This window comes from Falco peregrinus, chromosome 2 (assembly GCF_023634155.1).
Source record: "Falco peregrinus isolate bFalPer1 chromosome 2, bFalPer1.pri, whole genome shotgun sequence".
NCBI classification, from domain to species: Eukaryota; Metazoa; Chordata; class Aves; order Falconiformes; family Falconidae; genus Falco; species Falco peregrinus.
This window is the reverse complement of record NC_073722.1, coordinates 76211922-76237474: the sequence shown is the minus strand read 5'-3', so window position 1 is coordinate 76237474 and position 25553 is coordinate 76211922. Positions and strand designations below refer to the sequence as shown.

General features: G+C 41.2%; 1 protein-coding gene across 3 annotated transcripts in view; it reads left to right on the top strand.

The window, feature by feature from the left end:
- Positions 1 to 25553, top strand: part of TNKS (tankyrase) — a 141175-nt gene that overhangs the window by 65193 nt on the left and 50429 nt on the right. For all 3 annotated transcript variants that reach the window (XM_055794475.1, XM_027779937.2, XM_055794477.1), the window contains exons 4-5: positions 10218 to 10254; positions 11115 to 11190. In XM_055794475.1, coding sequence (XP_055650450.1) covers positions 10218 to 10254; positions 11115 to 11190 — 113 coding nt within the window. The remainder of the gene's footprint in view (positions 1 to 10217; positions 10255 to 11114; positions 11191 to 25553) is intronic.

Here is a 25553-nt window from a genome sequence, read left to right as displayed (position 1 = left end):
TTTTCCTGCTCAGTTATGGATGTACTACTTGGCTATTTGTCCACATCTACTGTACTGAAGTCTCTGACAAAGAGAGTTTCTTAGTCCTTTGTCTTTGTCTGGACAGATTTCCTAGAAATCTTGGGGAGAAAATACATATGCAGACATATCACAGAAATGAGAAAGAGATAGTTGCTGGAAAAATGGAATAGGACAGTTTATTCATTATTAATATAGAGCATGGCTGGAGTAGTGGGAATTGCAGTGGAGGTTTGTTTGCTGATAACTGGAATTAATACAAGAAATGAAGGGAAGAGGGAGAGCCATAGGAATGTTCCTTTGCATGAGGCACAAAGGGGTGAGTGGTGGGGAAGGCTCAACAGCTCTGGAAAAACACAGTCAAATTTCCTTTTCCACATGTATTTCACAAGAGATCTCATGAGTGTTGAACTTCGGTGAAAAGATGAGCCTGAAGCCCTTTGGTTTTTCCCCCTCACCAGTGTGTTTTGATGTGCAGAAGGTTTGGATTTTCTTCCCAGTCTCTTGAAATTCTGCAATTCTTTTTCCTCTTCCAATCTGCCTGAAGACATGACAGATGAGAGTGGTGGTATGCCCTCAAGAAAAGTACAGTATTATGAAATAGCAGTTGTATTGAAAATAATGTTTTTCACACTACGAATAAGAAATGGATGTGTCCATGGTGTTTATATGGGTAGAATGCACTAATATGAAGAAATTGAAACTACTTGTACAGGTACACTAAAGAGAATGAGTTTTAGAAGATTTGTCAAGATTTATTTCAGAAGAAATTATATTGTAGGGTATGGTAGTATTGTTGAAGGTAAGATTATTATATGGATCACTACATGATAGATGGTTTTAGGGTTTTTTTGTTGCTTTATTGGGTTGGGGTTTTTTACTGTTGCTGTGGTCTTGCAGTGTTGTGTGTTGTCCTTTCCCTGCACGTTCAGGAAGAATCCTGTTTGACTGCTATGACTGACATAGCTTCATCTTTGTATCTTACAATTTAAGAGTTAAGGCATTTGAAACCCTCTGACAAAGGGACTTTTTCATCTTCCTGCTGCTGTATGGTGAAGGAAATCTGATAGCATTTTTTAACAAATAGGTCAGCACCACTGAAAAGAGCTCCTCTGAGAAACAGAGGTATGTTATGTGCCAACTGTAAACTTAATGGTGCTATAATTGAATTACTGAATACTTCCTTTGCTTCAGTCTTTACTGCTAAGGCCAGTCCTCAGGAATCCAGACCCTGGAGGCAAGAGAGGAAGTCTGGAGAAAGGAAGACTTTTCCTTGGTTGAGGAGGTTCAGGTTAGAGATAATTTAGGCAAACCTAACACCCACAAATCCATGGGTCCCAATGGGATGCACCCCTGGGTGCTGAGGGAGCTGGCAGATGTTATTGCCAAGCCATTCTCCATCATCTTTGAAAGGTCATGGTGGACGGGACAGGTGCCTGAGGACTGGAGGAAAGTCAGTGTCACTCCAGCCTTCAAAAAGGGCAAAAAGGAGGACCCAGGAACCTACAGGCTGATCAGTCTCATCTCCATCCCTGGAAAGGTGATGGAACAGCTCATCCTGGAGGTCATCTCAAAGCATGGGGAGGAAAAGAAGGTTATCAGGAGTGGTCAACATGGATTCACCAAGGGGAAATCATGCCTGACCAACCTAATAGCCTTCTGTGATGGAATGACTGGCTGAGTAGACAAGGGGAGAGCCATGGGTGTTGTCTCCTTGACCTCAGCAAGGCTTTTGACACCATCTCCCATAACATACTCACAGGTAAGCTCAGGAGGTGTGGGTTAGATGGGTGGACAGCGAGGTGGATCGAGAACTGGCTGAACGGCAGAGCTCGGAGGGTTGTGATCAGCGGCGCAGAGTCTGGCTGGAGGCCTGTAGCTGGTGGTGTTCCCCAGGGGTCAGTGCTGGGTCCGATCCTCTTCAACTTAATCATCAGTGACATGGCTGAAGGGACAGAGGGTACCCCTGTTAACTTTGCTGAAGATACAAAACTGGGAGGAGTGGCTGATACACCAGAAAGTTGCACTGCCACTTGGTGAGACCTAGACAGGCTAGAGCCTGGACAGCAAGTACAGCCAGTACAGGCTGGGGCTGACCTGCTGGGGGGCAGCTCTGTGGAGAAGGACCTGGGAGTTCTGGTGGGCAGCAAGTTGCCCGTGAGCCAGCAGGGTGCCCTGGTGGCCAAGGGGCCAGTGGCATCCTGGGGTGCATTAGGAGGAGCGTGGCCAGCAGGTCGAGGGAGGTTGTCCTGCCCCTCTACCTGCCCCCTGGTGAGGCCACACCTGGAGTACTGGGTCCAGTTCTGGGCTCCCCAGGTCAAGAGAGACAGGGAACTGCTGGAGAGGGCCCAGCGGAGGCTGCGAGGGCGATGAGGGGACCGGGGCATCCCCCTTACGGGGAAGGGCTGAGGGAGCTGGGCCTGCTCAGCCTGGAGAAGGCTGAGAGGGATCTCATCGGTGTCTACACATACCTAAGGGCGAGTGTCGAGAGGACGGGGCCAGGCTCTTTTCAGAGGTGCCCAGCGACAGGACAAGGGGCAATGGGCACAAACTGCAGCACAGGCAGTTCCGTCTGAATATGAGGGAAAATGTCTTTACCTTGGGGGTGACAGAGCCCTGGGACAGGCTGCCCAGGGAGGCTGTGGCGTCTCCTTCTCTGGAGACATTCAGAACCTACCTGGACACGATCCTGTGCAACCTGCTCTAGGAGAACCTGCTTTAGCACGAGGTTGGACTAGATGATCTCCAGAGGTCTCTTCCAACCCCAATCATTCTGTGATAATTGCACGTGCAACAAAGACCCATTTTGATATAGCACCTAATTCTTCCTAGTGACAAAACCCCCATAATGTACGTGTGCAATATATACTTAGAGATGAAAACAGCATCTAATAGTCACTGTATCTTATATAGACTTATGTAATATATATGCTTTGAGTTGATGATAAGGACCTTTTCCATCACCTAAGACATTAGCAGAGGTTTTGCCAATCTCTGCTATACAAAGCTGCAGTTTTCCTGATGTGCTGCTTCCTGCAAGGCCTTAGAGATCCAGCTTTCCGTTTCTAGAAGACTAAATCAGGAATGCTCTGGATTTGAGCTCTGTCCACGTAACTGAAAGTTATTCCAGGTAGAATGCTGCTAGCTCTCTGGTTTGGTAGAGTTGTGGCCAAAACCAAAATGACTGCTTTGAATCTGCATGCACAGCCATGACTCACCTTCAGGAGAAGAGGCAGAGGCAGGGTACCAAACCTTTCCTCCTTGGTAACATTTCCCCTTGTCTGCAACTTGTTAGTGAAGACACAATCTCCTGAGTTGGTTTTCTGTCACTCTTGCATATAGTAGAGTTGCTTTGGTGGTTTTTATCTGTGATGAGCTTAAAATTAGGGTGTTGCTGTGTTCCTGGTCAAGCCTATTTGTCAAGACAGTTTATAAAATCAGCCCATTCACTTGAGAGAAACAGCTGAGTGGAGAAGTGCAAGAGGCATAAAGAAATTAAAGCCAAAAAAGTGGGAAGGAGTATAATAATAAAACCTGAAATTATTATTTTTGTTCCTTATCCTTCTCATGTGTTGTACTTCTTAGGTATAAATGCCTTTTCCCAAATGATATTATTTCAACATACTTCTTTTTTATATTGTTGAATTTTTTTTGCTGTCAGGCAGTTACTCCAACAACCTTGTGCTTTTTGTATGGTAAAAGTACCTTGCTCTGATTTAACTCCATGTTTTAGGCTCACCTGTTGCTTTACTTAGAAGCTAAATGAGAAGGAACTGGTGAGTATTTTAATGGTGTGATTGGACCCTTTCAAAAACAGCCACGTTGAAAATAAATTTGAGTTTGCTTAAAAAAAAATGTGTTTAAAAAAACAAGCAAAAAAGAAAACAAAACCAAAAACCTCAAACACCACTTGCAAAAAAACCCACCCCAACCCAAACCCTAGTCTTCTGCCACAAGCAATAGAACTTGAATATTTTTTTAAAATACTTAAATAAGATCGCAGTGCATTAAAAAGGATGGCATGTGTGGATGTGCGCTCATTGCTTGCTCATACATCTGTGAAGTCCTGGAGGGTCTTAGAAAAGGTATATTGGAATTTATTTCTATGATGTTTATTTTTTTGGTAAACTCTGGATTCTGAGCCATAGGTTGCTTTCTTTGTAGCAGTGCCAACCCAAATGCAGAATCTGCTTCCCTTCCCTCTTTGCACCATCTTGCCCAGGCTCTTCATTCTCGGGGACCTGCGTGGATGGCCAGAGGCTGAGCTGGATGAAGCAATGAATCTGATGTAAAAACAAGTTCTCAGTGCCCCCAGCTGCATCAGGGCTCTGATGCTGATTTCCCAGCAGACCCATGCGTTCCCGTGTTAACAGAGTACCCAGTTGCAAAGGCACTAGAAACACTTAAATGAGGAAAAAGGAGAGATTCTGATACCCACTGTTTCTGCTGTTGTTCTGGGGAGCCCATGTCAACTGTGTTGCTGGGTAATTCTGAATACTTACTTGGAAAGTATCTGCAGGGCTGTTCACAAGTACTTTGTCAATCTTTGTGTGGGACATTGATTTTCAGAAGTGGTACTTCAGGTTTTCAGGGTAGGTGGTCTGTGGTCGAAGTCAAATGTAGAGCTGCCATGTTTTGTAACGGAGCAGGTTTTCACCCCAGACTTCCAGTGCTGCTAGGCCTGCAGCTTCCAAGAAAGAAACAGGATGTCCTGAAGAGATTGTCACCTGGAAAGTGAGTCAAGCTCAGTGGGACTGAGCACTGGTACGCTTGCCCAGAGTGGTTGTAGAGTGTCTGTCCTTGGAGAGATTCAGAAGCTGCCTGGACACAGTTCTGGGCAGGCTGCTTTAGGTGGTTCTGCTTGAGTAGAAGATCCTCTGGAGGTCCTCTCAACCTCAACCATTTTGTGATGCTCATGAATCTTCTCTCCCCAGCCTGTGGCCACAGTTGAACATTCATCAGGCCCACATCCTTTTGTCCATGCCTCAGAAGCAGGGTACTGTTGGCTAGTGTAAATTTTTTTCACCGTTTATCAGTCGTCTGGGGATTTAAATTGCAACTGTGATTCCGTATGATGTGCAACTTGTTAATCCTCTTTAGTTTTTAGATTTGATAGCAAATAGTTTCATCCATTTCCCGCCCATTATTTTCTGCTGTTAATTTTGGATAATAATGGCTTGGTTTGATCTGCGTGGGATTAATTTTTAGGGAATTGTCCTCACTGTGGAAAACTGGCATGTGATAGTTTGATGATGCAAAAAAATGCTTTGTCCAAGTTGATACTTTAGCTCTGGCTGGTTTCTGTATTACCTGACGTGTACGGGGGGAAAGAGAGAAAGGAGAGCAATTCACCTTGTTTCTTAGTGTAGATGCATTGAAGAAGCACTGTTAGTTTATGCCATGTATTCAGATAGGTTTTTCAGCTTGCAGTGTTCAGATAAAATTTCAGCGCTTTTGGGGGAGGGTGAAATAGGGTTATTTGTCTGTAAAGTATGCTGTAGGATTGCTTCATTATGTTAGTTTTTTCCAGAATTTCAGATTTTTTCTTTTGTCTCGAACGCATGCATATATGATGGTTGTGTTTCACAGACTCGTCTAGTAAGTTTAAAATAAAGGGTTTTAGTCAGCTAAAGCTAGAAGTGGAGTGACTGTTACTCCTTGTAACTCTTTAATAACGGAATTGATTTATGCTACACTTAGCTTTCCAGCGTGACCCAGTGTAACGCCACCTAATCATCTGGCATGAATAACCACAAAAATAGGAAGGTGGCACCCCTGAAGATGGGAAGCAGGAAGAACAGGTTGATGGTAGAGGAGGGTTTGTTGGAGACTAGGTGCAACAGGCTGGTTGTGCTTTACTGTCTGCAACTTCTATCATTAAGCTGGAAAGCACAAACGAAGGGAGTACATTAGGAGTCCATAAAGGTATCAGCCTGTCACTGTTGGTGCATGCCTGTCTGTCATTCTCCCAAATAAAATGTTCCTCTATATGTCTGTATATCTCCAGTCCAGTACTCTTCTTCAGTTACTTTCATCTGCTGCCGTTGGATTCAAAGTGGCTGCTGATCAGCGTGTTGTCTCAGCGCAAGGCAAGGTCTCCTGTCTTCCACTGAGATCTCAGTTGAGCTTCCAACTACTGATCTGCTTAACCGCAGGGTGCAAGCAGCCTTTGATGCCTCATAGTTAATAAGCATTTGCTGCTAATCAGCTACTGCAAAATGCAGCTAGGGCCAGGTACAGCAGTGGCTACATAGCATGTGGAGCTGTGGTCACTGTAGTTTGTAGCAGCTGACCAGAGGTCTTGGAGGTAACTGGTTTTCTCCTGGGAGGGGCCAGAGATAGGGCTAGTTAGCTGCCTGGTGGTAGCTGTACTTTGAAACACTGGTTATCTGTGCTTATCGGTGGTGACCACCTAGTTCCAGCATAAATGGAGAAGCAGTGGTGTGATCTGGAGCTGGGAGCAAGTAGGCAACCTCATGGTTTAGAGGATGCTGAGCAAGCTGTAAGCAATGAACTTGATCAGATGCAGTGAACACCAGACCCTGAGCAGTTTCTGCTTACCTACCAGCTTTTGTCTGACAAGATAGGAACAGGGACACTGCTTTGGTATAGCTTTCTCTGCTTCTCAGTTCACACCCTTTCTGTCCTCACCTTCAGGCCTGCAGAGGTGAGCAAGTCCGTACCCTCCTCCTGGGCTGCTGGACCAAGAAGTGGCAAACTTCTGGGGCTGTTGCTCTGGCTCTCTTGTATGGAGAAGGGAGGCATGCCTGGCAAGTTCTCACCTACCTAGTGAGGCAGAATGTGTCTGGTGGTGTGGCTGTGTGTTTGGGCTTGCCATGAAATACAGAAAGGAGGGGTTGAGCTGAGATACGGTGGAAAGGCTGGACAGCAAATAGATGAAAATTGTTTGCAACCTCATATTTCAGTTTTGGTCTTCTGTGGCAGGGTCTGTTTCACACCCCTGGCAGACAGGCTTTGTGCTGTCCAAAATATTGCTGCCAAAAATCCTCTGTATTGATGCTGCGATTGGAAAGATGTTTTTCTCTCAAAGCTAGCAACTGCTAAGAGATTTGGAAAATTCAGGCTGTTGCCTGTGTTGTTCTGCAGATGCCCTTTTGCAAAACGATAAATCCTAACCTGCCCAAAGGAGCTCTTTAAGTGATGTTATTAGCTTGGTTCAAGTAAAACAGTTTGACATTCTTTGATCAGAAGTATTATGTGAAAGTTGATGGCCCGTATTCCTGTATTTCAGCTCAGAACTTGAAATTCATCCGTGCCACAAGCACGCATGGTTTGTTTTCAAATGCTTTGCAAATGAATATTTTATTGGGTGGCTGTGGCCAAATGCTGCAGGATGGCCTTTGATACGCTTCGTAGCCAAGTGGCTTTAGCTGTGTTGGCAGAGCCCTCTGGTGGGAGCACAGCCTGTGCCAGCAGCAGCCTGTCCTGTGGACAGTGCCACCCACTTCTCCTGAATGCTATCAGCCAGCCCTCCCTGGGCTCAGTGGCATCCCACCAGCTGTTGGGTGGCCGAGGGGTTCCCCTTTCCCATCCCAAGCTGGGAGAGCAGAGCCCTATGAAGAGCACTTGGCCTTTTTTAGCAAACCTGATGGTGTGCTGTAAGTGTCTGTCTCATTTTAGGTGATGCTTTGCAAAATACAATGGCACTTCGAGAATAATAAAGTCAGCCAGTTACAAGGTAATATTTTCCTAATCCATAACAGTGTGGGACAGCTGTGATGAATTTCAAAATTACTTGTGTGAATTTCAGTGGTGTCTGTAAATATCTTTTTTTCAAAGTACCACTTAATAAAAGTAACTGATTTACTTAGGCATACAGTGGGATGTTTCTAAATCAAGAGCCACAGCCTTCCATTTCTGTTGGTCAGTAATGCTTTTGCTAATCAAGATACTTGAGGAAAGGGCCTTTGCATTTTAAAGTACCAGCTTACTGAGCACAACAGAAAATTATTACGCTTGTCTAACCTAATAGTATTCAAAAGCCTGGTTAGGACTGCTAGATGCACTGCCAAACCAGAATGTGCAAACAGGTCTTTAATCTGATTAGGTGTCTAAAGTGTTGATATAATAAAGGCCAGTAACTCTCCTGCAGGAAATCCAGCTGTTTAAGATTGTTGCACAAATAACGCAGTAGTAATAAAGTGAATGTTTTTCTTTTTTCTTTTTCTTTTTTTTTTTCCTTCCTCACCTCTTGGCCAGAGCTTTTCAGTCAGTGTTGACTTGAAGCACTCACAACTGTACCCATTATCTTCACTTTAAAAAAAAAAAAAAAAAAAAAAAAAAGAGGGTGGATGGGTGAGTGAGGTGGAGGGAACATGTGCCGTGCCTTGGCTTGAAAAGGTGGACACCTACGGTGGACAGGAACCCTCTCTGAAGTTGGAGAGCAGTGTAAAGACAAAGGTGATCGTATTTTTCTATCATTTGACTTGTTTCATGATCAAGTTTTTAGGACTGCTGTATAAATTCTTCAAAAGCTGAATTAACTTTCATGGCTTATATTTGAAACAACAATTTCACTTCTTTGTCTTGGCATTGAACTCATCTGCTCCATCACTAGGGTTCAGCAACACAGGACCCCTCTGTTAAGAGACCCATCATTTGAGAGGCAGTTGCGTGGTGGAACTCCTTGCTGCAGGGTGTTGTGAATTCCCAAAGCTGAATGTGCTTCAGAAAGCAATTAAACACACTTGTGAAAGGAAAACTTGCCGGTGTGATGAGATGCAGGTACTGCCCTTGAGAATTTCTCAGCTGCAGCCAAGGGGATGGGGTGGGGGGTGCATGTCGGTGTGTGCTCACCCTCTTCCTCCTTACCCTTGGTGAAGGCAGGATGCTCAACTGAACTGGGCTCCTTAAGGCCCTGGAAAGGGCTGAGTTTGCTGTGGATTTTGTCCCCCTCTGCTGATAACCGGAGGAGCTATGGTGGGGGGAGTATCAGATGTGATGGATGAGGACTGTAACTCTCCTTCTGCAGCCTAGAGAAGCTCTTTGTTGAACAATGTTGTTTCCAGAGGAACCTTCCAGTGTACCTGCAGTCCAGCCTGGTATTTCCCATGGCCCGATGGCTTTCCTCACCTCTGATGACAGTTTCACTGGACACTTATTACAACTACACATAGGAGGCAGCACAAAGATGTGTGTGTGGTTTTAGTTGGTTGGGTTTTTTTGGTTTGGTGTTTTTTTTTTTTTTTTTCAGGACAGCTTCATCTTTCTTTTTTTTCTTATAGCATTGTGGTTAGAGGCTTTAATTCTCTGGCAGGTGGTGTACAGTATGTTTTTCAAGCCCTGCATCTTTTGGGTCTTAGGATACCTTCTGCTCTGTGACTTTATAAAGCTGCTAAAAAGCCACTTTTCTAATTTCTGAATTGAAATTCCCTTATTTGTATTGCACGATGTTGTCACGATTCAGCTTTGAGAATACAGTCTGATTTCCACAGGTTGTCTTGTCCTATGCTCTTTTTAAGATATTCACATGTAATTTTAACCCTGTGATGCAACAACCCTTCTGAGTTGTCTATTGTAACTCAATTTCAAATGTAAATGTTGCTTTAACATTACTTGCGGTTATCTCTGATCTGAGTCTCGTAACAAAATCTCTCGGAGAGTTCATGCTCTTTTGTCTACGCTTTTTATTTCAAATGGGGATTTTCTTGGAAAGTGGCTGATGATATAATATTTGGATTTTTTAAAATAATCACTGCTTTTCTGAAGAACTTGCTGAAGTCTAATTACCGTTCAAATAGACAGGTGAGAGCTTTGGAGACTGGTAATTTGTACCTTTTAAAAAGCCGCACTGCCTCGCTTTTGTCTCGGAATTTATTATGCTTCCCAAGTATAATGTGACATACTGAATAGGGCAGGGGGTGGGGACATTGTCTTCAGCTGACATGCTGTTATCAGCGGGACTGTGTTTCTGGACACAAGATTTCGCAGTCATTGGTTGTCCGAAGAAAGCCTTTCCATCTGAGGATTGGACAAGAAGATGCGTCAATTTGCTGCCCGTCTCCAAGGTACTGGTGATGCTGCCTCCACAAGCTGGCTAACGTCACAGCTCCATCACCCAGCGGGGTGTGGGCTTTTTTCCTCCTCTTCTCTGTTTTAATTCTGTATTTGCTTCCTACTGCATTTCTTAATCTGTCTTCTGCCAAATGCTAACAGCATGATATTTTGCAATCATTTAGGTGAATACAAGAAGGACGAACTCCTGGAAGCTGCTAGGTGAGTGCTGCTTAGAATATAAAGCATATTTTGGGGGTGGAAGGAGTAGAGGAAAAGGGAATTTTAAAACAGTAATGTTTTGTCATTGCCTTTCCACGAAATGATGCAAACAAACCACTTCATTAGCATAAATCTCTTTGGACTTTACAGTCTAGTACAAATGGAAAAGCCTGTTTATGTAATTGAAATCCCCTACTATGGTGGTTATAAGGTTAATATTGAGTTTTTGCTTTAAGCTGCTTAAATTCTCTTTATCATTTTGTGACTGTTCTTTTTAGGGGCAATTTAAATACAGGAATTTCTGTTTTCTTTCGATTTGTACTGCTACCTTAAGATACATTTTGAAAATAGGCTTTATCAGAACAGAGCATAAGGAAGCCTATGCAAAACGTGTAAACTTCAGTCATATATTCCGAAGATGCTTTCATCCTTTCCTCTGATGTCACAGGACCATTTTATATAGACTGTTAACCCTTCTAAAAATTTGCTGGATATTGTTACGTGGTTGTTTCAAATGTTATGGGCCATATGCTAGGAAAATGTATTTAATTTGGCAGATGGCTTTTAGAGGATCTGTAAAATTAGATAAAGGAAATCTAAGGTGAGGTTAAATAGAGAAATTAGTAGGTGGTTTTGCGTGATCGTTTGTAATATGCTTAACTGCAAAATTGGTATTATCTTCTGTATTTACCCTTGGTTTTGAAATGTTCAGAAGATCCTTTAGCTATCTGATATTCTCCCTAGCAGAGTACAGATTGCAATATACTATACTTTGATACACCCAGCTCCTTAGCAAATGTTTTGCAAGGAGCTCTGTCTTTTCTCCCCCCTTTCTGTAATCCTCTCCTCTCCATTTACAGGAGTGGTAATGAAGAAAAACTGATGGCTTTATTGACTCCTTTAAATGTGAACTGCCATGCAAGTGATGGGCGTAAGGTAAGTTAATACCTGCTTTATATTTCTGTTATTCAAGAAAGGCCCATTTAACCATACTAGGAAGCATAGATGTATAAACCAAGAGACTGTATGGGGGGGAAACCCATGATATCTTTTCACCATAAAATTAAATGATGTAGTACTTGACAGTGGCAGTTGTGATGGACCAGCAGTTGGCAGACATGCATTTTGTGTGTACTGGCGTACGTGTAAAGCAAAATCTTAAGATCTTTCATAAGAAAAACAAAATGAACAGTTGCAGATGAATAAAATAACTAAGGGAGGAAAGTTGTTATTTGTATTTGGACATTGTCTGTGTGATGTGGTTGTTATTCAGCTTAGGTCCTAATGCTTGACCATGTAGAGTGGCACTGTATTCACATGCTTAATATCTTCTGCGTTTTAAGTTTGACATCTGACTTTCTCTGGCAGGAGTGTTTGAGTTAAACTAAGGATTAGGCTGAAACTGGAGGAGGGAAGAACATACGGAGTGAGAAGTAGATCCTATGATTTTTTGATGTTTTAGACACCAAAATGATGGTCTGTCTAGACTAGTGGATTTACAAACGTTGGGTTTGGGTTTTTTTTAGTGTGTACTAGAATGTTCTTAATCTGCATCTTTTAGAAACGTCTCTCACATGTAACAGTATGTCTCACTCCTGAAAAGGAAAGCATGGGAGTGTTTTCCTTTATAGTTTTCTTTAATCTTGGTGGAGTGTGGTAGAGCGTAGTATAAACCTCTGCCCATTCTGAAGCTGTTGTGAAGCAGTGCCATTCCACTGAAATCAATGGAGATAGGCCAGTGTACACTGCCTTTTCATTAAAAGACATGATATTGATTACAAAAAAATGTAGCTCCATTGTGAAAACATTCCTATTTTTAATACATATTTTAAAATATTTTCTCAGTTGTGATGTCTGTTACCTACTATGTGAAAGAAAACCCAGCCAGTTTTTCACTTATTTGCATTTACACTGATTAGGTAGTTTATGAATCTTCAAGGTTTTTGAAACAGCTGATTTTATGGTCTTAGGATGGGCAAATGAACAAGGTCTTTATTTCTTTCAGCTGTGTTGGAACTGATGAAATACTCCCCATATTTTAAGATAAAATACGTTGTCCATAGTTTTTAGTTCCCCCCCCCCCCCCCCTTTTTTTTTTTTAAAAGACTTTACCATTCAAGTGAGATCGTATTTAGGTATTAATAGTGCACTGTGGTTTTATGATTAAGCATGGTGGTATACAGCAGTGCATTACTGAGTAATTGAGTCCCCATCACTATTGATTTAAGGCCAAAGGCAGAGCTGTGATTTCTGTCAATAGGGAGAGGAATAAACCCTTGCAGATACATTATCTAGAATATTAATCACTCTAAAATAAAAACTAAAAAATTGAAAAGCTATTAAAATTAAATTTAAGCTAGCAGAAAATATTTATGTATTATTGCAGCCTCTGAATTATTTTGAAAATTTATGCCCAAAGCTCAGAAAGCATATGGCAGTTAAAGCTAATAAATGTGGACGCTTTGATAATACATGTGTTTGGATATTTGTAAACACACTGATTATTAAAACTCCTTTTAAGATGGCTTGCCATTGGTATTAATTAGTTTTTTAATGATGTCTACCAGATGTATTTTCCCCACCACCACCATATGTGTACAGATTGTTCAAGGTGAGGTAAGTGTGTTGTATAACTTAAGTATTTCATTTGTAATGCAAAGCTTTCAGGTCCTTGTACTAGTGCAAGATCACTTGCAGTTTAATTATTCTAAGCTGTGCTGCAAATTAAGTGAACTTTTCAGCCTACAGCACAGCATTCTTGCAGATGAAAGTCTCTGCTGGTGTAGCTGCCTCCAGTTGACCTATGCTGATTTAAGCTAGCTGAGAATTTGTCCGTTTTGGAAGGTGATTTTTGCATTCCTCGATGCTTTTCGTAGGGTGGGTTGTTTTTTTTTTTGCAGATGCTTTGAGTTTTCAGGCTTCGAATTTACCACAGTGTAAGGTCACAGGCTTAATGCAGCTGTCTGGGCCAGGAAGCGCAGGCTCTGCAGAGCAGCCTGAGATTGTCAGCATCGTTCGTACTCTGCAGTACAGCTACAACCACAAACTCTTGTGTACGCGTTTCTCCAGTTCGTGCATTCCTCGGCTTTGCACATTTGAGATGTCCAGCACTGCTCTGATAAGAGAAACATTTAGCTTTGTAGATGAGGAAATAGAGTCCCAGTACTGAATGGGTAATTATATTTTTTCTGTATAGCAGATGATAGTAGTGTGTTTTTCATGCTTTGGAGTGTGGCTTTCCAGCAGTTGTCATCTAACACCCATTGCACTAGAACTGAATAGCAGGGTAGTCAGGAAATTGTGAATCACAGTATTGCTTATTTCATTGCTGTATGCAGTTTAACTTTCCTTTTTCCCTGGGGATCTCTTCTGTGTCCCATGCATATTAACATCTGGAGTTCCTGGATTTCCCAAACACTACATCTGCTGTGGGATTGTGCTTCACAGAACGGATAGAAAGGATGGAAAATGCCAGCATTAGCTCACTGGTTTGAAACCAGGTCTGGTTGGACATAACAAAGACTTGGTGCATTCTGTGCACTGCTTGCAGCCTTTTGAAAAGTATTGATAGCCAGAGTCTGGTTCTTACTGGACAGCAGTCCATGCTGCTACAACAGTTATAGCTGGTGCTGATAACCATCACTCCATCTGTTTACTTAGCCTAGAGGTCAAAGACTGAATAGGAGTAAGAGCTGAACTTGCTTCTTCCCCTCCAGCTCACAGTTTATATAGATTATGAGCACTGTTGAAATGTTCACATTACTGAAGCTCTTCAGCTGTTGCCTGAAGAGGAAAGTCATTCTCTGTTGCTAGTCTTGCAATTATTTTCTGGAGTGAAAAATTAAGAACTGGTGCAAAAGAGCAAATTTTACAGGAGCTAGAGCATTCCTGCATACCAAGGATCTAGGTAACTTATGGGAAGGTTTTTTTGATGACCAAGGAAAATCAACAATAACATCTCAGAGAAACAGCTATTTCATTGAGCTAAGTAATGGTTGATTTTTCAGTAAATATTGGCTTATGTGCCTGCTGAATATATATGAGGGCACAAATAATAGTGCACAAGTAGTGACTATACAGTGCAGAGCTATATGGTGCAGTGTATGCAAGTTAGTGTTACACAGGGGTAAAATTTCACAAGAACTGTTTTTGTGGTTGGGGTTGTTTATTGGTTTTTTGTTTATTGTTTTTTTTGGAAACTGCTCTGTTTGTTTTTTAAAAAACAATGCCTGAGATGAAATATAATAGTGATTTTCCATGCCAATTAATCTTGCTTTGATTTTTTTTTAATAGAGTGACAAGTCACAAAATTGTTAGGATGCAGTGTTGTATGTAACCTAAAATTCATGTGTTACATCACTTCTGTTTAGACTGATTTGCAAAGTATTTGCTCTGTCAAAACAGACAAAATGCACGGCACCTGCATATTCCCAATGGATCTGAGATTTCACTGTGTCCAGCCTCTGAGTTCTGCCAGGCTGTTTGGTCTTTATGTAATCAATAGGAGTAATGACTTTAAGAAGACAGGCTACAGTACTGAAGTTAACAGGTGGTATTGAACTTCTAACGCTGTTAAAAAGCCAAGCCACCTATTTACATGTCTATTTACGTAAATTAAGTAGGCTCTGGAGACTTGCATTGCAACCTCTGTTGTTTTCCCTCAACTTTTTTTTTTTTTTGTGGGGTTGCCCTTTTCAGTACTCAGTTGTGGATGAATTTTCAAAACATGTTTTTAACTGCATTAAAACAACAGGTTCCTGTCTGCTACTGGAAGCTACAGCTGAATTTTGTCACGGGAGCTGGATTTTTGACTTATGACAGTCACAGTTTACCAAATCCAGTAGTTAGTGGCAAGAGACAGGCTTAAAATAGAACGTATCATGGTCGCAGGTTGAGTTGAAGCCCTTAGGCTCTCATTTCCTTTGGAAAGCTGCTGCGGACGCTTCAAAGGTGTTTCAGGAAGAAATCGATGTTGCCTTCATTTTTAAAATTCAGAAGTATCTGAGCTAATAAGGAAGCATTGGGTTTAGTAATTCAGATGAGAACTCTTCTCTGCAAGTCTGACTTCTCACATCACTTCTTGACAGCTTTGCAAAGTGAACTGCTTCCAGCTGACATGGTAGCCATTAGCAATGGCAGGTTCGATTTTTGTTTTGCTGTTGGATTTTTGCTGGCATCTAATATCCTGGTCTTATACTATATTACACATGCTCAGATCATGCCACTGCTAAAATACTCAGGTGTCAGTTGAATAAAACTTTTTCTTCATGCAAGGGAACCCAACTCCTCTGGTCAGGAGTTACTCAAAAACCAGTTTGTTTTGCTCCTTTTCTCAAGGTTCGTCTCTTTCAAAGTAGAGCACATATATGAGATTCTGAGCTCTTTGGAGCACAGAACAATTATTTTTCAGGAAAATAAAATGCATGCTTCATTACATGCTTCATGTGTTGAAAATAGTTTCCGTTGATCTGTTGCAGCTACATTTGTATTTACATTTTTCTATGAACCATATGAAAAATGGAGAATACCATGGCATTACCTGTGGACAGCTTGGTCTTGGGTACTTGTTCAACACCAAGCAAGAATTACTACCAGGGGGCAACACAGGATGTAATTGCTCTACAGCTACATTGTTTTCCTTCCTGCACCTTCCCCCCCTGTGTTGCTCCTTAGAAACTAGAAACTCAGGAGTTTCTACAAGAGGTGAACAGGCGTTCCTGCAAACAAGGTACCTCCATCCTTTCCTAGTGCAGGACCGTCCAGCACTGTGCATGAAGCAGTGATGCCATGGAAAAAACTAACAGGCAATTATTTATTAAAAGACAGTTTCTAACGTGCATGCAGTCCTACTTCATTTTATTTCACTGTAGTCTTCTGGCTCCTAGTGTCCCTTTCTTTGTTTATTCCCATGTTTTGGTCCTTAACAGCTCCCAGTAACAGTCCTTATTACTTGGTATTCTGCCTCTCTTACACCTTTGTTGTTACACCTTTCCAAACCAAATGTAGACAACCCTGGATCCAGAATACCAGCAGCAGGCCTTTGCATTAAACTGTGAGTTGCAGGAGACGTACTTGCCTCTTGGTTTTGATTGAAGCTGTTTCTTCAGCCCATTCTCTTCTCCCGTACAGACATTCATTTTTTTCTTGTGCACAGCATCATCCAGATTCATGGATGCAGGATAAACATGTAAGAAATCCAACTCTGCAAAGGTCTGCAATGCAGTGCTGAGTACCAGCATCCTTGGCCTGAAGCAACCACAGCACAAGATCGTGCGTGCGTGTTGTGGAGAGGGTGTTGTGCCCCGCTGCTAGGGGACATCCCTGATACCAAGTAAATTAAGTAATATTCTGTTGGATGGGGTTGCAGATTCCTTCTCTTGCTTCCTCTGCTTCTTTCTCTCTGTTGAGGGGTCAGCCTGTAAACAAAGGGGTAAGATACAGGAATTGAATTGTAGTAAGAGGAGGTGAGTTATGTTCTCTCTTACCAGGGAGTCTCCAATTTGCTGCTGGTAAGTGGATTTTCCAGCCTGTGTTCCAGATTTCTGGTTGTTCTCAACCATTTTAATGAAAATTCTTGCAGTTCAAAAGAAAATTGGTATGCCTTTCAATTTCTGAGTCTTTATGGAGCAATCAATCCATGTTTTCACAAGTTTTTTTCTTTACAGTTACTAAACCTACAAACTTGAGTAGAGGTTTAGATTCTCTTGTACTCATCTTGGCTCTAGGAGCTGGGGGTTGAAGAAAAATGCTGTGTGTTGCAAGACTTGTGAACAAATTGTGTGCTAGTGACACTATATAAACCTTTACAATTCTGTGCATTTCTCTTGTGCTACAGTAATAAAAATGAAAACTAATACCACGTAAACCTTTAGGTCTGTTCTATAAATTTATGGCATACAGATTATATTCAGATGAGTATAGAACGTCTTTGAAGAAATTTTTTCAAATATAGTAAGTGTTTAAGTGTTGTGAAAGTACTTTTCTACAGACAAAAGCTGCCAATTTGAGCAATAGAGGTGAAGAGATAAGTGATGCATTTTTGTCATTGCAAGGGTATGCCTGAATCTCAGTGCGGACTCATATTATCTAGTGTCACAATTTGCATTTTATCTTCCACAAAATTTTATGAGCTTTTTCTGCTGGTATGCATTGTTTGTTTGTGGTATTTGTAGATATATCAAAAGTCTCTAGTCTCAAGGCTTATCTACAACAAAAAATAACTTGTGCAGAGAAGAGCAAAGGAATCATACACTGAAACCAGATTAACAGTTGACTGCATATACTCTTTGCTCAGAACAAGTGCTTTCTCTTTGATTAGTCTAATAAAATTAAAATAAAAGAATATAAAGAATTGTTTAACTAGAAAATGTCATTTTATTTCAGGAAAAGACAGCTCCACTTAGAGTAAATCCAAAACAGCTATTCCAGAATAACTGGGGAAATAAGCCCTTGCTGAATGTGCTTGCTTGCCACTTTCTAGCATGGAATGTTAGTCTGGTTTTGAAGTACCGTATATAAACCTACTTTTGTGGGTAGGAAAAGTGCGGATTTGGGGCTCTTCATTTGTGGTCCTGCAAAGATTAGCCAGAAGTTTCATGATGCATGATAACAGCTTTCTGAAACTGCAGTTATCAAAATAAGCAATAACAGTGTGCTTTGTTAGCTAATGTTTTTTAACATAAAGTTGGCCCTGTCTGATGGCTTCTAAATACTGTAGTTTTTGACACTGATCTTGAATGTTTTTCATGAAACGCGTGTGTATCAAAGGTATATCTAGGGGTGTGAATATGTATATTTGCATATATATATATAAATTTAAAAGTATATAGGTGTGTATATATATGCCTATATATACTTACATATGTATTCATCTACTACCTTTATATATACCGAGCTGTGTATATTTACGTCTGTATGTGTCTGTCTCAAAGGTACAGCTAGTTAACGCACTTGGCTAGGGGAAGACATGTGTCAGCGCTCCCCTGTTTCTGCAAGCTGATTTTCTGGGCTTTGAGGGAGGGCAGAAAGCACAGCTAATCCTGTTTAAACCAAAAATGTTATTCTGAGAGCTTATTGTTTTAAAAATCTGAAATTTAAAATCCTTGTTTGCTGTGTTCACGTGACGGCTGCATTCTGCAAGTGCTAAAATTATTTGTGTTATTCTGCAGCCTCAGTGGTGACCCATATGGATATGGGCATTGTATGCAGTCATGGGAGAACTTGTCATCAGATGCCAGCTTCTCCATGGCAACTGACCTATATATGCTGTTATCCCACCTCAGATATGAAGTCATTCACAGTACCTGAGTGAACTGAGTGAAAAAGAGCAGCTGGGGTTTGATCTCCAGAGCTCATACCTTGGTGCCCCACAGTACTGTATTTGTATGGTCCATACTCCCAGGTTTGGTTTGGATGAAGAGCTTGACAACCTTATAGCCTGTCCCTGTGTGCGCTGTAATTAGGAGGGCTCATGGAGGGAAGAAGATGGACTAAAGTCCTCCTAAGCAACTCTTTCCTTAGTTAATACGTGCCTCAGTGGGCATGATAAGTATTGTAGATCGGATACAGACATTTTTGTACTCTTTTCAGTTATAGCTATACTTCTGTGTAATTGAGTTAAATACTTCACATCGAAGTCTGCATGCAAAATTAAAGGTCTCTCCTGGATTTAGGTAATGGAGCACTGTGAAGAAGATGACATTTCCAACACTGCAAAAAGGTTACAAAGCAAATGCTGTAATGTCTGTGATGTGTCTGGGGTGGAAGTGGCCAATGCAGTACACACATAAAGAGAACATTTTAAAAATGGCCATAATTTTGCCTTTAAAACACCATTTTGTTTGTTTAAAGAGATAGTTCTGAGTCATGCATGTCTGAAATGGTGACAGGTTAAGCTCTTTCCTGTGCTGTGCTCCCATCTTACTTCATCAGCCAAGCCTGATCCTTCCCCTGACTTTGTACAGCATGGATGACTTGGCTTAATTTCTGTCCCTGGTGTCACTTAAGACCCTCTATAGCCAATGATGGTACCTTTTTAATAAAATGTAAAACTGATCTACCCGCTCTAAGTTTCTATTATGACTTCTTAAATATTTTCCTCCAAAAGTTTCAGGGAATATCCCTTCACCTGTTTTCATTTTCTTCAGAAATTATTTGAAGTGAAGTCTATCCTGTCCACAAATAGAAATTGTGCTCTTGAAGGACTGGAAAGGAATTGTTTACTCTGTAGTCATTCTCTCTGTGTTGTTCTCTAAAAATCAGGAAATCTCATTTGTTAGGTCTTAATCAATGTGCTCTTCAGGAAACATTCAAATGTATTAAAGGTTTGTGAGGTTTTTATACCTGAACTGTTTCTCCTTGAAGATTAGCTTCACGCAGGGGATGGCTTCTTGCATTACTCTATTACCTATCTACTGTCACGAGAAAACAAGTCAAACTGGCAGATTTGGGCAGAACTGCCATTTAATATTTTATGCACATTAACTAAATGCTGTGGTCTGGATTTGGTTCTGTTAGCTCACAGAGCATCCAGAAGTCAAGTACTGATAATGTTTCTTCTGCTGTGATCTTGAGTGGAATCCTTTCCTCCACAGTTTGCTGAGGTTCTGTTTGATTTGAAATGTTGCAACTCAATCTGTGAACTACACGCATTTGATTTCTTTACATGGTTGACTGTAGTGAATACTGTAGGTGCTATTTCTATCCTTTGGTGTTACTTCCCTCTCAAAATCTCAAAATAGTATGAGAGATACTGAGAGGTTAAACAACTCTGCTTTCTTGTTGCTTTTCATTTTTGAATGTGATACTAGGGTACTTTGTGGCCTCCCTCTATTGTTATCCTATCATTTAGTTGTATTCTTTGCTGTATTCTCTGTTTGCCATCTCTGCATGCTATGGTGCAACTGTCTCAGGTCCTAACATCATCTTCCTTAAAAACTATTGGTGAGGATTTAGTTAAAAACCTGTGGAGTGGCCACGGAGACTGCGTGAGCTGGATTACCCTTATGCATGTGCTTGTTGACTGCTTCAGAAAACTCCCCAGAGTTTTAAAAGTGAAACTTGCCTTAACACGGTTTGGCTCTTCCCAAGCAGATCGTGTTTATCCAGGTGTCCAACTAATTCTGGCTTACTAGATTGTTGTTTTCCTGGTGCAGATATCAAGATTACAGCCTGTAGTTTCCCCAAACACGTTTTAATGATTGGTTTGCAACTTTCAGGTCTTCATGTACCAAGATAACCTTAAGTGAAGGTCAGGTACCACTAGTAATTCACCTGTTCCATTCTCCAGTGCTCTCTTGGGTGAATGCGGTCCTGTTCTGACAACTTATTGATGTTCATTTTGATTACAGGTACCACTACCTCTTTTATGCTTAATTTGGTTTCATACAGATCTCTTGTGAAGTTTCACCATGCTCTAAAATATGCATGTGCTTACTTGTCATGGTCCTGGTATGGTAATTATTTCTTTCTTCTAAGATGTATACCATGCAAAGAGTTCCTTTTAGTTCCTCCACAATGAATTCTCACCTGCAAAAGCTCCATTTCTTGCTTTAGTATCACCTTGCCCCACTGGACTGTCTGGTGGATTTTGTGCTTCTGGGGGGTTGAAAGAAGGATTTGTGGCTGGCTTGAATTCTTTTCACTAGTTACTGCTTAAACTGTTTTTGCCTGTCTAACTGTATTTTTACCTCTAACCTGCAGGAGTTTATGGTCCATGTGGTTTTCTTCAGCTTGTACATTTGGCTTTTTGAATGATGCCTTCTTATTTCTAATCTTTTAGTTTGCTGGTAGTCATACTCACTGGCTTCTTTCACTTCATCAGGCTCTTCCTAACAGAAGAGATGCGTTAGCACAGCGTTTCCCCTACTGTCTCCTTTAGTAGTCTTTATGCTGTCTATAAGGGCTTAATTCTTTTAGCTACCACTTTTACCTTATCATTAAAAAACTTGCCAATTTTTTCATAGCTCCACTCTCTGAAGGTTAGCGCAGTCGTGCTGGATTATTTATGCATTTCCCCTGGAGATAAGTTGAAACCAAGTATGTTACAGTCACTGTTAAAGAGCATCTTCTGCTGCAAGGTTTTTGTGAGGTTTTTGCACCAGGTATTTCTTGTTACTTGGTACTAGCTCAGTAGCTGCATTTACTCCTGTGGCCTCCCTAGCCGACTTCTCTACAACAGTCACCGATAGCATCCAAACATTTTACCTGTTAAGTCACCCAAAGCGCTTCTGTTCTCTGTCCTTGCTGCCTCTTGATTTCTCTCAGCACATCAGTTATCACTTGCTAATACAACCCATCATTGACTTCGTAGGTTATGTGGGTAATTTAGTGATCGGTTTAGTTCTAAATGGAAGCGACTACAAATACTTACGTGCAAGGAGAGGTATATTTACATAACCATTTATAAAACTGGTGTGTAAGTTGACTGAGCAGGCAGCATATGCACAATAAAAAGGGAGGAAAATGCCAAAATAGGGCGTTGTAATTGATGACGGATATGTCATTGATGAACAAGAAAACTGAGGTTATTTGGTTAATCTTTTCTAAGTAATATAATACACTTCTACTTACAAAAGACTTATTTCTTACAGATGAAATTCTTTTAGAATATTCATATTCTAATAACCATAACTTTTCAATTTTGGAACATACTAAAAGGAAGTACAAGATAAATTTTCTGCCTTTTTTCCAGTATTTTGCAAGGCTCTACTTCAAAGGAACAATGAAGTCTTCTTGACTGGATTATAAAGACATTAAATTCTAAAATTTGCCAATTATGACTGTAATACAAAAAAAACCATTTTGTATATTTGATTTTATGAATTATTTTATGTTTCATGTTTTAATTTAATTCCAAAATATAAGGCATAAATATTTATTTCACGCTAAGCACTGGAGCTGAAATGCTATCGGTTTGCAAGTGTTGCTCTTAACAGAGTTTTTGACCCCACTTTCAATAAAGTGAGTGAAGTGCTGGTTTGAATGTCATGTTAGTAGAGGGGACAGTCAAATTAATATATTCAGAGAACCTTTTCTTCTCTCTCAATGTGAAAATCTTAAGAACTAAAGCCTGGGAAGTTTCTAGTTGGAAGGGGAAGGAGGAGAAGCGAAGTAAATATATGAACATGGAGTAGGAGAAGTAGTAAAAATAGTAAGAGGAATCAAAAGGGAGTAAAAGATTTAGTTGACTGTAGTAGGAACAAGATTTTGATAGCAAATGGAAAGAGACTGAAACAGCAAAAAAAAAAAAACCAAAACAGTGGAGCTTTGGTTCTCTATTCCAGTCTGCATCCTCTTCAAATTATTTTAATGTTATATGCAGGCCTTCCCCAGTTGTCTGGCACCACTGGTTGGAGAGGAGCCTTAACTGTTAACACTTGTGCTGCCAGAGCAACACCAAAATATTTTATTAAAAAGAGGAACAGCAGCCTGAGCAAATTATTAAAGAACAGGATTCTATAGCTTCTGACACTGGCCGTCAGGACAGATAAAAGTGTATGTATCTGTCCTGGAAGAGGGGAGAAAGTTGTCTTGTCCTACTTTCCTGGAGCGATAAGCGTTTGCAGCTTGCAATTTGACAGGATTGACAGGTTGAGATTTGGGCTGCAGACTGTGCTGGCTTGGCACTGAGGTGCTCTCAAGAACACCGCAGAACCTTGGCTGTCTGTGCCCTGTTGCTCAGACCAACAGCTACGGTAGCATCTATTCTTCCCCATGCGCTGAACTTGTGTGATTTAGCAAATAAAAGTTCCAGCTGTTGACATGAGAAGATCCTGCGTGCCTGTGAGCTCAGTCCACCAGCCCAGCTAGCAGGGGTTGCTAGCTGCTGCTTGGAGTGCTGGAGGTTTGAATACCCTTTGACTTCAGTTAACAGCATTGCAGGGCAGTTTATTCTTCTTGCCTTTGCCTCCGCAAGAGCCGGTCGTGCTTCAGTGCCTCACCCTAGACTTGTCCATTTTTGACTTGTATTTCTGACAGATTCCGGGTGATGAAAGAAGCAACAAAAATAGCCGTCCTGGACACAATAATACTGTAATTCCTCTGTAGTGTTCTGCCATATCTGTAAGGCAATATACATCTCCTTTCAGTGTTAAATAACATTCCTTTAGGAGAAGAGAGTGGGTCTTTACTGTCATTTCATCTTTATGTAGCTCAGCAAGCCACTACTCCCTCAACTGCCAGCATCTATAGCCAAAGAAACAACATATACTCCCCTGCTTCTCTGATAATCCATCTCAGAGTCTCTATCTCCATGTCAGAGTGCTGCCAGAGATCTAATCTAGTCTGTGCTTCTGAATCTGGGAAAACTGCAAATGTTGCTTCATGGTAGAAGCTCCAGAATTTCTTTTTCATATTGCAATTCCACCCCTAGCCAAGCCTTCATCACTTCCATGTAGAAATGGAAGAGATTCTTGTAAGGAACAGTTTTTTGAGGGATGCTGCTCAGCTTTTCTGACACATGCTCTGTGGAACTGTTTTACCAAATGGGTGGTAGGTTAAGATACATGTAAGTAAAACAGGGAAGAGTTTGGGGCGGCTGTAGTGTTTTCATTCCTGGTTAGGAAGAGGTCAAGGATCACTAGTACCCTGTTTATGGTACCTACTGTTTGTGAAACCCTAAGATCAAAGGACAAGGTGGTGTTCCCACTTAAAGATTTACGTGTCTCTCCCAGCCCTTTACCTTTTCTCTCTTAGTCTCTGCTTCTAGGTCAGTCGCTGCAGCAATTTAGTATGGAACTTAACAACTTAGGGAACTAAGCTTCCTAATTAGTATCTGGGGAGCTGAGATCACTTTTATCCTTTTGCCATACCTGCTTTTTCTTGGAATCAGATTGGTATTTGCTTTTAAAGTTCATTCCAAACATGGTTGCCTGCCTTCTGTCTCACAGTGTCTCTTTTTCTTCTGGCCTTTCTTCTAGCTCTCTTTCTGCCAGGTAATGATGCTCTTTCAGGTTTGACTTTGTTTCCTTTTCTCTGAAGTAATCAATTTTAGTTACTTTCTTTTTATATATAGCTACTGTTAAAAGAATAGCTTTCAGAGCTATCTACGTGGATTAAGGATTTGTCTTCCTGGTGTCAAAGGTACAATGTACATAATTTTGAAAGGCAAGTGTCATTGGCAAAACCTGCTGGGCAGGTAGACTGGGGTTTTCTTCTGGGATTCAATAAAGTTTTTGCATGGTCATCTTCAAGAATCCCTCTTATGCTTGCCTCTGCAGACAAAATGTTCTTCTCTTCTGTGATCCTGCAGTGCTTGCACATTTTCTGTCCTGTCAGAAAAGGTATCTTTTGCCCTTTACCATCTCCTGCTTTTGGGCATATCTTGTTTGCCTCCACGTACCTACCTTCTCTGTGGTGGCACTGTTCCTAGACTAGCAGGAGGAGTTCCTGAGCAGAAATGTGAAAACACTCATTTCCTTTTCTTCGTTCTTTTAACCTCTAAGAGACAGAGACTCTCTGGTTGTTTCTTTCTCTACCCCTGTGCAAGATGATGCTGTTGTCTTCTCTGTCCTTCCCTGTTCCAGGCATCTGTGTGATTGAAAAAGCTCTTCTCTCATAAATCTCCTGCCTTATTTGCCAACACTTAGCCACCTTGCCACACAACAGGGTCACTGTGTTAATCTGTAGAACTGATGCCAAACCTTGTCATGCAGTCTTGAGGTTCAGAGGTACGGTCAGAAATTTGGATTGGCCCTCAAAGGCCAGATTGGACATTACAGCCCTCTGAGAAGGAACAGATTAGGGGGATTAGGAGCAGAAGAGTCCTTGTCTGTCACCTAAGTAAACCTTTTCCAAATGAGGGTTTATTCTGTCAGTGTATTTTGCCGTGTTTTTATTCTGCTTTCCCTGTTCTTTTTAACTCCAGCCATTTTATTAATTTTTCCATTTCGCTTTTATATTTATATTCTTAACTTTTCCTCCAGTTTATGCCTGATCTGGAGGTGTCCAACTCTTAATTTGAAAATAACATTCTAACCGTGCAGAAACCACAGTTGAATACAGAGAGAAATTTTCCTTCGATCTGTGATCCACAAAGCAATGCTTGGTAGCTGGTAGACATTTCTAAATGCTTCTAGGAGGTATGCCATTCCTGATATCTGACCTGCTCTGGTCTTTATACCATAACTTCGGTGGTACAATACCTGAATAAATGTCTGAAAGGTATTCAGTTACAAGGAAGATTTTTTTCATGCAGACTACTTCTTTATTCTCCTGCCAAGTGACAGAATGAAAAGGAATGCAAGCATTTCTCTCTTGCTCTTCATGAAAACCTCACTCTCACCCAATGATGCTCTGCC